The 12,136-nt window shown below is 36.7% G+C and overlaps 2 protein-coding genes across 2 annotated transcripts; both read right to left on the bottom strand.

The window, feature by feature from the left end:
• Positions 1–2,244: 2,244 nt before the first annotated feature.
• LOC141837098 (acetyl-coenzyme A synthetase, chloroplastic/glyoxysomal-like) lies at positions 2,245–3,433 on the bottom strand (the record flags this gene model as incomplete). Its single annotated transcript, XM_074724563.1, has 4 exons — positions 2,245–2,424; positions 2,934–3,020; positions 3,122–3,212; positions 3,360–3,433. Coding segments are annotated over 4 exons (432 nt in total), but the record flags the coding sequence as incomplete, so codon positions are not given.
• Positions 3,434–6,199: 2,766 nt separating this feature from the next.
• LOC141838188 (acetyl-coenzyme A synthetase, chloroplastic/glyoxysomal-like) lies at positions 6,200–11,754 on the bottom strand. Its single transcript, XM_074725598.1, has 16 exons — positions 11,408–11,754; positions 10,956–11,099; positions 10,726–10,881; positions 10,024–10,146; positions 9,772–9,940; positions 9,242–9,324; positions 8,976–9,077; positions 8,812–8,900; positions 8,600–8,697; positions 8,285–8,397; positions 7,428–7,504; positions 7,262–7,340; positions 7,080–7,148; positions 6,825–7,000; positions 6,433–6,489; positions 6,200–6,296 (listed from the first exon to the last, which is right to left on the bottom strand). The coding sequence occupies exons 1-16, from the start codon at positions 11,624–11,626 to the stop codon at positions 6,200–6,202; spliced, it is 1,851 nt and encodes a 616-aa protein (XP_074581699.1). The 5' UTR covers positions 11,627–11,754.
• Between the last annotated feature and the right edge of the window lie 382 nt (positions 11,755–12,136).

The following is a 12,136-nucleotide window of genomic DNA, read 5'->3' as shown; positions in this document are numbered from 1 at the left end:
AAGAAGAAACGCACGGTCCGATGCTACAACTGCAATGAGGAGGGACACCTGAAGGATCAGTGCCCGAAACTCAAGAACCAGCCAAAGAAGAAAAAGGCACTAAAAGCTACCTGGGATGAGACCTCGTCGGACGAATCAGAAGCTGAAGAATTCGTCGGACTTGCATTATTGGCAAGCCACCAAGACGAAAATAAAGAAAGTTCCTCAGAAGAAAGCGACAACGAAGGGGGAGATCCTAACTTCGAAACCGACCCGGTAAGTGAGGTATGCCTACTTCCACCTGCTCGTATCTATGCTGTAATTAAATCCATGTTGAAATCCATGAATAAATTAGAAATAGAAAATTATGAATTAAAAGAAAAATTAGACACTGCATGCTCGTCTGATCAACTAAAAGTAGAGAATGTAAATTTGAAAAACTTAGTAGAAAAGTTAGAAAACGATATTGCATGTTTAAGAACTAGAAAGAATTTTTATCCTGAAAATCTGGGTTGGTATATTAAAAACCATAGGGGCCAGCTTAGAAAATTTTCAAGGAATTACATTCCTCCAAAATTTCTGATTAACCCTGTAGATAAAAATCTTTATTGGATTCCAAAATCATGTTTGAATTGATTTTTTTTAAATGTCTATTATTATGTCTTTATTATTTTTTTACTAACATTTTTTTTAAAAAAAAATTCATTGATGATCAAAATTGCGTCTCCATTTCTTTCTGATACATAATATCATTTTTGATTTACTATGGATTTTCTGGAAATTTTCAAATTTTAATAATATTCTATTCAAAATTCAAAACTTAAATTTTAAAAATAGAAAAAGAAGTTATTTCCTTAGATCTGAATTTTTAGCATTCAAATATGATTATTAGAAGTTAAAGAAATTTTTACTCAAATTTTTTGAAGTAATTTTAAATTTTTTTTCAAAAAAAAAATTCAAATATTCAAGCTCAAATATTTGAAAATTCAAATATTTTATATTTTAATTCAAATATTTCTGTTCTGTTTTATATTTTAATTCAAATTCAAATATTCAAATAATGTTTTTTCAAAATATTCAAATTCAAATTTTTTTTCTAACTTATTCCTTCCCTAGTTATGTTTCCCCGGTTTTGCTGTGATCAAAGGGGGAGAGTAGGCTAAGGTTCAGGGGGAGGTTACCATGTTGCAATGAAATATATCTTTCATGCTTAACTTGCTATTTGCTTTTATTTTAACCCTAACTGAACCTGGGTTGATGCACATCAAAAAGGGGGAGATTGTTGGTGCCCCGGTTAGTTTTGATGTGGTCAACTAGGTTAAGTTAGGTCCTGTTGTTTTTCTGATCCCTCTGCTAAGTGTGCAGGAGCTTAGGTACAGAGGAAGTCGAGCGTAAGACGTAGTGGACGAGAAGGGTTGTGCGGGGAAGTGAGCCGACGGGCTCGGTGCAATCCGAGGGACGCGGAAGCTACGGAAGAGTACGCCGGTGGATTGAGAAGGACGTGCGCGAAGTCCGAGGGACGAGAAGCCGGGAGGAAGCACGCTCGAGGGGTAAAAGGCCGGAGTCGGGTTCGGGTGAGCCTAACTCCGGTTGGCCAGAAATCACCCAACTGAAGATTATATAAAAAGTCAATAAAAGTCAAACTATTGACTTTGACCGTTGACTTTGACCAGCAAAGAAGACTTGGACTTTTTGGACGTGGCGGTTGCAAAAAAAAAAAAAGAAAAAAAAATAAGATTTATCTTTTATTATATAAAAGATAAATACTTAGTTTTATTAAGGATAAATCTCTTTATCTTTTATTAAAGATAAAGTTTATCCTTATTTAATCAACAGCTACGATCAAAGTCTATCTCCGATCAACAGTTAGGATCGTATCAACGGATCAACGGCCAGGAGAAAATTTATCTACGATCAACGATCCAGATATATTCTCTTATGCTATAAATAGACTTAGAATGTTTAGAGTTAGATATCAATTATTCTTTTCTCTTCTAAGTCTGTGAGCTGTAATTGTCTGTAAAAGGCTTCTCCGCCTTCAACGAAGGAGATCGTCATACTGCGCTTCAACTGCCTTGGATCTGCAACCATCTAGGTTGAGACCAAGTAAACTCTGGTGTTAGTCTTTTACTAGTTTTAATTATACTATTTTAATTAATGTTTGTTTTAATTAATTGCCACTAATTTCTATCCTTGAAAAGAACGCAAGAGATCGATTTTTATTTTTCAGGCAATTCACCCCCCTCTTGCCGGTCCACCTTGATCCTACATGAGTGAAATTAGCTGGTCCACAACACTTGGGTCCGCGAGCGTACTGGTATTGCCAAGCTCATTTAACTGCCTAGATGCAATTTTTCGTAAGATTCTCCGCATGATCTTTCCACTCCTTGTCTTTGGTAGTCCAAGCACCCAGTGGATTTTGTCAGGAGCAACAAATGCACCAATCTGAAAAATTAGTGCACTATTAGCTATACAAAATTGACACTGTTCGGCCAAGGTAACATTCATCCATGTTCTGAGCATAACCAGGAAATAAAATAATGCCTTCCTTGTTTGGAAATACTTAAATGTTGATGATCATCAGGTAATCAAACCCTAGTTGGCCATTTGAATTTTTAATGCAGTTAGCTTTCAGTTTGAGATACAAAACTATGATCGGTTTGCCGAATCAGTTTACATAGCATTGATATACAAAACCTTCATGCATAGTTAAGGTTAGAGATGTTTTGTTTCAACTTTCATGAAATAAAAATGTCACATCACTATCAATGTAGTGAACATGTAGCCAGAAAACTGAAGCTAATTATAGAGCACGAGGCATCAAACTGGAAAACATATCCAAAAATAACGAAGAAGATTTCTATAAGTTGAATTATTTATAGATGCGCACAGTTGATTGTGTAACCAGATATGATAAGAAAACTTTTTTAAAAAAACCACAACTGATTTCTGACCACCAAAATTAAACTTTTCCGAAGTTCTTCACTGTAAGGAACACCCTCCACTAAAGTCACAAATGCATAAATTCCCTGACCTTTGATCTGAGAACAGGAAAAATTATGGCAATCAGATTTTCTACAAATGAAGTTCTTATTGCTGGGAGTGGTATAGCCTGCAGACAACGAGTATGGTGTTCTTATACCTCATGGTCAACTCCAACTACAGCAGCCTCTGCGCATCGGGGATGAGAAACCAAGGCAGATTCTACCTCAGCAGTGCCAATACGATGCCGACTGCAAAGAAGAAATTAAGTTCTCTAACCCATCAACCCCATAAGATAAAATAACAAACAAATGCTTGACAAATTATGTGCTTGACAATATCTATCCAAAAAGTGATAATATGCCTGCATCCATTTATTTAGAGTATATTTAGAGTACCTCACATTGATGACATCATCAACTCTTCCAGTGAGCCAAATGTAACCATCTTTGTCCTTTACATAAAGTTTAATTTACAAGATACAACTAAAGGAGAAAGACCATAATACTATAATTTATTTTTAAATTATAATTTGTTATTAATCATTTTAAAATTTAATATTTTACAATAATTATTAATACTACAAATTTAATGTATAAATTTCTTTTTAAAATGACAACATACATATTTTATAATAATTTATTCTTACTTATTTTATAGATTGATATTTTACATGAATTGTTACTGCTATAAATTAAATATTTAAATTGCCTTGTAGAAGAGAGATCTAGACGTACCAAACTTCCAAATTTTCAAAATCAACCTAACCTAATTACGAAAATCAAATGCCACCTAACACAACAACCATACTTCGATCAATTTTAAAAATTTAAAAGTTTGATATACCTAAACTTCTCTTCTACAAAAAAACTTAAATATCAAATTTATAGTAATAACAATACATGTAAAATATTGATATACCTAGACCTCTCTTTTACAAAATAACTTAAATATCAAATTTATAATAATAACAATACATGTAAAATATTGATATACCTAAACCTCTCTTCTGTAAAATAACTTAAATATCAAATTTATAATAATAATAATACATATAAAATATTGATATACCTAAACATCTCTTCTGCAAAACAATTTAAATATCAAATTTATAACAATAACAATACATGTAAAATATCAATCTAAAAAATAAATAAGAACAAATTAGTATAAAATATATATATTATCATTTTAAAAAACAACCTATACATCAAATTTATAATAATAATAATCCTTGTAATGTACCAAATTTCAAAATGAATAATAATAAATCATAATTTAAAAATAATTATAATACTATAGATTTTCTCCTTCATTTGTACTTGTAGACTAAACTTTATACATTTTTCACTATAATTTCGTGTAACAGCAGATTTGATGTATGTCAGCAGGCTTCCATCATCTCCTTATATTTGCCTAGTCTATAATAAAGTTTGACTGTTTGCTTTAGAGCTTTGAATCCCCTGTTAAAAAGCAAAACAAGTCAGTCCATATTTGCAATTTATTCTCAGACAATCATTGAACATCAGCCTAACACAAGATATCCAAAATCACATAATTTCCAAATAGTGGTGAATAATTTGATTAAAGCTGCTAGTACAACTTACCTAATCTACAAGGCAAGAAATGTTTGGGACACACTTTTCAAGAACCTTACCCATCAAAAAAAAAAGAATTACAAAGAGCGTGAAGGTGGTCATATTTGATTTAGATTTACCAAAAGAAACTTGATTGTAAACACACACACACAAGATTTTAAAAAATGCCTAACAAAATGTCAAAACATGTTAAGATTTACATATAAATACAGTACAACACTGGCCTACTTCAGTGAACTAAATTAGAATGTAGTGAGATGAACAATGACACCGTTAGACTGGAATAGCATTAGGGTTTTTTTTTCAATTTCAGTATTTTACAAAAAAAAAACAGGTTCCATTAATATTTCTAAGCAACGTCTGTTAATTTAACATAATTTGACAATGTAAATTGAGTATGAATTAGAAGTGATCCACTTCATTTTATTCTTCAAGAAAGGTTAGTAGTAGGGAGGCATAATAGGCTGTGTTAATAACAAAGATCTTCACACATGATGAAGGCTACTTACACGCAGGCTCACATAAAGTTCATTGTGATTCCCTCGAGCCTGGAATCGTGCTTGATGTTGAGGTGGTGGAACTGGATCAGGCCATCCCACGGATGTCGGGCCTGCTGCCCCTCCGCGTAGGTTGGCGGGTCGAGCAGGTGCTTGATCTTGTCACTGTAGACATCGACGGCCAGCACCGTGTGTGGGGTCTCCGCCATCAGCTTCTCGCAGAGATGGGATCCGATGAACCCACCGGCTCCGATCATGCAGATGGTCATGGGCGCGATGGGATTTCCGTCGAGATCCAGCCTAGCAGTCGCTGACATCTCCGAATCCCTTGTTTTACAAAGAAATCGTACCGTCGAAGAAGAGCAAAAGGACAAAGAGGGAATGCAGTATGTGGTACTTGTTTGTAGCCTTTGTTTCCGCTGCGGATACGATTGGGATTTGGGCGGTGGAGAGGTAGGAGGAGCAGGAGAAGTAGGGAGCAAGCGGAGCGAAGGATGTTTTAGGGCATAAAATGTCCCGATGCAGTATGTCAAGACGGAGGACCGCTTCCTCCAACATCCACCGTCCACGTGCATCAATTTTTCCTTCGGCCTAGGCCCATCAAAGCCCTGTTAATATAGAGCATTATGGAAGGTAAAGCGACATGGAGCACTTATCTGTCGGTCGCCGTCCTCGAGGCGCACCATTAATGACGGACAGAACAGGTGAAGCGACGGGTAGCTCGCTTTACGCTATCTCCCATCTCAAGAGGTGAACAGGGGCGTAAAGTGGTGCAGGACCGTCGGATGCGCCACCGTATCCCTGCGGGTATGACCGCGCCCCTCTGCATGATTTGGGAGTTCTTTCCTTCCCCAGGTAAGCTTTAAATGCCTGGCACTCTTGCTTCTCTGAAAACCTGATTATAGTGTGTAACCAGGTATGATAAGAAAACTTTTTAAGAAAACCACACCTGATTTCTGACCGCCAGAATTAAACTTTTCCGAAGTTCTTCACTGTAAGGAACACCCTCCACTAAAGTCACAAACGCATAAATTCCCTGACCTTTGATCTGAGAACAGGAAAAATTATGGCAATCAGCTTTTCTACAAATGAAGTTCTTATTGCTGGGAGTGGTATAGCCTGCAGACAACTAGTATGGTGTTCTTATACCTCATGGTCAACTCCAACTACAGCAGCCTCTGCGCATCGGGGATGAGAAACCAAGGCAGATTCTACCTCAGCAGTGCCAATACGATGCCCACTGCAAAGAAGAAATTAAGTTCTCTAACCTGTCAACCCCATAAGATAAAATAACAAACAAATGCTTGACAAATTCTGTGCTTGACAATATCTATCCAAAAAGTAATAATATGCTTGCATCCATTTATTTAGAGTACCTCACATTGATGACATCATCAACTCTTCCAGTGAGCCAAATGTAACCATCTTTGTCCCTAACAAATCAAGAAACTGTTAATACTGATGAGAACCATGTTATTTTCACAATAAGAACTTTGTGAGAAAATTTACATGAGCTATAATATTTAAATTCTCAAGTGCGATGTTATCCAGCACGATGTTGGTACATAAAAAATGTTCAGCTAATCAAATAATAAGATATCTACTAGGAGGTGTTGTGTTCAAATCATTCCATTTTATTGGGCATAATTAAATTCAGAACCAGAACGCCCATATGCAATAGAAAGTCTTAAAGAATTTTAGAACACAGTAATTGTCTCCTAATAGTTTATGGCTACATAAAATTGGCACCTAATCAGGGGGGAAATACCTGCTACATCCATCCCCGGTAAAATAATAACCAGCAAAAGGTTTAAAATATGTGGTTTCATATCTTTCATGATCACCATAAAGTGTCCGGAATGCACCAGGCCATGAGTTTTTGATGCAAAGATATCCGCTGCATTCACCTTCTATCTCGTTCCCTTTCTCATCAACTATAACTGGCTGCAGTACTTTCTCAAACAGTATTATTAAATAAGGCTTAAAGACTATTTCCATGTAAATAAGTCTGATTAATACATACCTGAACTCCAAAGAAAGGAAAAGTTGCGGAGCCAGGCTTCTGAGGCCATGCACCAGGTAAAGGCGTAATCTGTAATCAAATTATAGGATTTAAAGATAGAGCTCAGATTAACAGAGAATTAAATTTAATAAGTGATGAACTTAAAACTGCAGAAAACCATGGATGGAACAGAGCCCACTTACCATGAAGCCACCAGTTTCTGTTTGCCACCAGGTGTCTGATATAGGGCATCTTGAATCCCCAACAACATTGTAAAACCACCTAAGATATGTATATAAGATATATTAAGGAAGCTGTTATAGTGAAAAAAGTTAGAACAAGATAGCTAGTTGAAGGGTCCAGGTGAACCTCCATGCACTAGGATTAATTGGCTCGCCCACACTACCAAGAACACGGAGAGATTTCCGTTGATAGCGAGTGACATACTGCAAACAACGAAGGGTCAGTGAAATAGAATCAGATGGTCAAATTGGTAGTTCATAGATTAATGACAGATTCTGTGAAGTAAAACTCAAAACATACATGAACTAGAAGAGTTTTGATTTATCAGCTTAGGGCCATTTTGGTTGAGGAGCACATAATATTCCATGAAAGGAAAGTACTTTATCAAATGTTGTTTTGGTCAAGAAACAACTGAGGTCAGGTATGATTTACCATTACCTTTAACAAGACAATAATGGCATTCGGGCAGTTCATTCTCTCATTTTGCTGGAATAGGTTCTGTTGCTACATGTGACAGGATAAACATACTGCTTTGAGTCTCTTAGTTTCTTGGTAGTCAGAATCAGTCATAAAATGTTATTTGACAGGCTATTATGGAATATTTTCTCATCCATTGTAAAATCGACAACCAAACAACCCGTTTTATTACATAGATGAAGGACAGACACAAGAAGTGAACATCTGCTTGGCAAATTAACGAGTGGTACATCCTGAGAGGACCGAACAAGAAAAAAAACAAGTGACAGACTTTGAGATGGATATGATAAGAGAAGAAGCCCATTTCATATGTCAGATTACAGGCACATGTTTACTTCTAACACAAGATGTGAAAATATGCATTTCATATATCAGTATCTACTACAACTAAGAAGTATCAAAGAAAAAGGAAACATTTTGCTTGAAGTAAACTAATGATAAATCATAAATGAAATTACAACAAGATTCTTAATAAATCATAAATGAAATTACAACAAGATTCTTACCTCATCACCTTCGCGCATTAAGGAGCGCACTAGGGTTGGGGCTGTGTAAAATATTGTCACCTTGTATTTATCAACAATATTCCAACAGCGTCCAGCGTCAGGATAATTGGAGCCTGAATGAATTGTTCGCATGGAATTAGCAAGACGAACAATTTTGTTTATATGATTTCAGAAAAGACTATGGAATCACACATCTTAGCTAAGATGAATGAAAGTCACTTCATAATTGGACTGAGATAACTACTGTATACATGTCAATTACTACACAGACAACAATAGGTAAAAATTATGTAAAAATAAAAGGAGAAAAGACACTATTTACCCCCTCAAACACCACAATGGTTGCTGAATTCAAAAGTGGGCCGTAAGTAACATAACTGTGCCCTGTTATCCAACCACAATCAGCAGTGCACCTAATTCAAAAGATAGGAATACTTAATCCACATGCAGAACAGAAAAGTTTGGTGAAAACTAATTTCAACAAAAATACTCTGGAGTAACCCATAGAGAGAAAGAGGTAAGCATACCAGTATACATCTAAAGGTTTGTAGTCAAATGCATACTTGAATGTTGTTGCTGTATATACCATATATCCCCCAGTTGTATGTAAAACACCCTATATGTTAAAGCATAAGCATCCAGTACTTAATACAAAAGAATGGCGAAATCCCATAAATACTAAATTTGTAACCTTTGGTTTCCCAGTGCTACCACTAGTGTATAGGAGAAATAGTGGGTCTTCTGCATCAACCCATTCCACATCACACTTTGTTGGAAATCGAGGGACAACATCCTGAATTCACAATACAAACACAAAATGCTGAAGTCTCTTGTGCTACTTGCTAACCAGAAATATGCGACTAGGAAAATATTTGGTAACTAAGTTCAAATCCTCAACAATTGACGTCAAAAGTTATAACTGCAATATGTCAATAGTGAGCAGTCTAGTCCACAGACCTGCCACCAGACATCTCTCCCATCCTGCCATTTGGTATCTTCTCTCTTCATGGCTGATTTGTTTTCAAAAGTCAAACACAGGTCTGTTCAAGCAAAAAGTGACAAAGGAGCAGAATAAGATTCTATCAATGAAGGAACAAAGATAACAGTCAGACATAAATAGTGCTGAGTCTTGAGAGAAAATACTGACAAAAAACAACAATTTACAAGGTCAAAAATGCATCATATTGCCTTGGGAATGCTATTATACTAAAATAACATTTAAGAATGACTTGTTACATCTTTCTCATTTGTTGACATAAACTAGTAAGGTGAATCAAACATAAAACACTCAGTCATGCACATCATAACCAAAAAACAACTTAGTTATCATGAAAAGGTGAGATAAATTTAATAAAATCATCTCAAAATTCAATCCATGTCATTGAGGATGGGAAAAGCAGTTGAAAGTATGCAGTTGAACTGCACATCTTAGTAGGTATGTGGTGCTCCAAACCATGCTCAGAAGATTAATCCAATAAATAACATACCTACTGTAACACCATTTTTGACAGATTCTCTGAGGGCGCTGTCAACTATCTCTTTGAGATGAATAGGTTTGGAACCTCTCCTCACAGCATTGCAGGTTATTACTGCTTTAGGTTTGCAGTCAATAATTCTTTGTGACAGTGATTCAGAAGAGAAGCCCGCAAATACCACCTGAATGGAGCTTGTAACCAATATTTTTTGTTTCTTACAACCAATCTAAACTGCAAATTTGGGAGAAGATTTCATCAACTTACTGAGTGGACTGCACCTATACGAGCACATGCTAACATTGCAATAGGCAACTCCGTCAGCATAGGCAGGTAAATAATAATTGCATCTCCTTTTCGCACACCAACATGTTTCAAATAATTGGCGAGCTATGACAAGAAAATACAATATAGTGAACAAGATAAACTTCATATTTACTGAACCCAACTTCGAATGCTTAACAAATTTGATGTGTAGCTTGCTTTTCAGAATGACAGCATGCATATCCTGTAGTGGTTTGTTCTTACTCATTTTGTAGATTGATATTTTATATAGATTGTCACTGCTACAAATTTGATGTTTAGGTTGCCTTGCAGAATAACAGCATGCATATTCTGCCCTTGACTTCACTACAAATTTGATCTTTTGCAGGAGAACCGTTCATTGATGGAAAAGTTGTTCCTTATGATCCTAAATATCATGAAGTATGGGTTAAGAACAATGCACGTGCTCAAGAGAGGTCTTGGCGTACCAAATTTCCAAAAATGCAACCTAATAATCAAAGTGGCTTTCCTAGGAGCACTATGCCTGGTGGTGGCTTTGGTAGTATGGCAGTTGTATTAGGTGGCATTTGATTTTGGTAATTAGGCGGTGGTCGATTTTGGAAGTTTGGTACGCCTAGACCTCTCTTCTGTAGACAACCTAAACATCAAATTTATAGCAGTAACAATCCATGTTCCACAGCATACCTGGCAAACCTTCTCCAATAGCTCAGCATAAGTCAGGTGCCCATCATCACCCAGGTCATTGCCTTCCCAATAGATAGCGACTTTTCCACCATTACCCGCTTCAATGTTCCGATCCAAAGCATTATAGCTAATGTTCGTTCTGCCTCCTTTGAACCACTGTTATCAGCAAGTCAATGTCTTTTGCATATCAAAATTTTCCACCAAGTAAGATTAAGTGTAAGACAACTCACCTCGAATTTGACGGTTCCCTTCCTCACATCAATGTTTTCGGTGTAGACCTCCGGATCCCACTTCTCCTTCCAGTAGAACTGGGAAGCGATCTCCGACCAGAATCCAGCTGGATCCTCTATCGATTTCTCGTACATGTTCCGATACTGATGATACGTGATATTAATACGGAGGAAAAAAAAGGCTTAACAAGTTTATCCAAGAAACTAGAAAACGTTCTAGTTTAAAGTTTTCGCATTCCTCCGAATCGAAAAAAAAAAAACTAGTTCTGTACAATAGCAAATATCACAATTTCGAGGTTTCCGCGAAAGAACAAAACGTACTAAACCTAAAAAAACAAAACTTACTTACAAGAACGGCGAAGTGTCCAACAAAGGAGGAACCTTCGAGTTCACAAAACGAAATTCGCTCAAGAAAGCTCGAATCGAAGAGTTCAAGGACAAGCAACACGCACCTGTTCGGGAGAGGAGACGAGGGCCTGGCTGGAAAATTCTTGAGAGGGGAAGACGAGGTCGTTCTCCTCAGATTCTAGGGGCTCACCGAGGATGACGGCGTTAAGGTGTGAGATCCGACCAGCGCCCGAGGGGTGCAGGGACATGGATTCCACGTGCCGGAGGCGGTTGGAGGACGCGACGCCCACCTTCGGAGACGCCACCGCCTCACCGGTCGTCATCACGAACCAATCACGACACCCTCCGGAAGAGGAAGAAGAACGGCGAGGAGGAAAGGGGCTTTGGCGAAGAGGGAGGGAGCGAGCACAAGCAAGGAGAGGAGTCGCCGCTGAGATCTGAGAAGACCAAAGCTTTGTCGCTGGTTTGACGCCAATTCGCGCAGACGATAAATTATAGCAGCGTTGAGGACCATTTTGTAAAATTAAAGAAATTAAGGAAATAAATTACAATATCGTCAGATATTCGGGAGATATTTTGATTTTACCCTTCTATATTTCACCACGATGCTGCCTTAGTGAAAATAACATAATTCTTATCTCAATTGTCAATTTCTAGATTTATTTTTTTTTTAAATGATTGTAAGATCGATCCTATGAAATAGTTGATAGGGATAAGAGTTATCTTAACTGTCATTTAAGGGTTTAATAAATTGAGTATAAATTTTAACAAATTAATGTATCACTTTTAAATTTACAATATATTTTAAGTGAATGTAAATAAACAAAATACAA

The sequence above is a fragment of the Curcuma longa genome, chromosome 11 (assembly GCF_044706935.1).
Source record: "Curcuma longa cultivar G26 ecotype Majalengka, Jawa Barat chromosome 11, ITB_CL_G26_1.1, whole genome shotgun sequence".
Classification (NCBI taxonomy): Eukaryota; Viridiplantae; Streptophyta; class Magnoliopsida; order Zingiberales; family Zingiberaceae; genus Curcuma; species Curcuma longa.
Note: the sequence above shows the minus strand (reverse complement) of the source record. Positions and strands in the feature narration are given on the sequence as shown.

Coding starts and splice junctions, on each gene's coding strand:
- LOC141838188 (XM_074725598.1), bottom strand. CDS start 11,626: ATGACGACCGGTGAGGCGGTGGCGTCTCCGAAGGTGGGCGTCGCGTCC. Junction 11,100..11,407: donor TCGTCTCCTCTCCCGAACAG/GTGCGTGTTGCT, acceptor ACGTATCATCAG/TATCGGAACATGTACGAGAA. Junction 9,941..10,023: donor GTATAGGTGCAGTCCACTCA/GTAAGTTGATGA, acceptor AGCTCCATTCAG/GTGGTATTTGCGGGCTTCTC.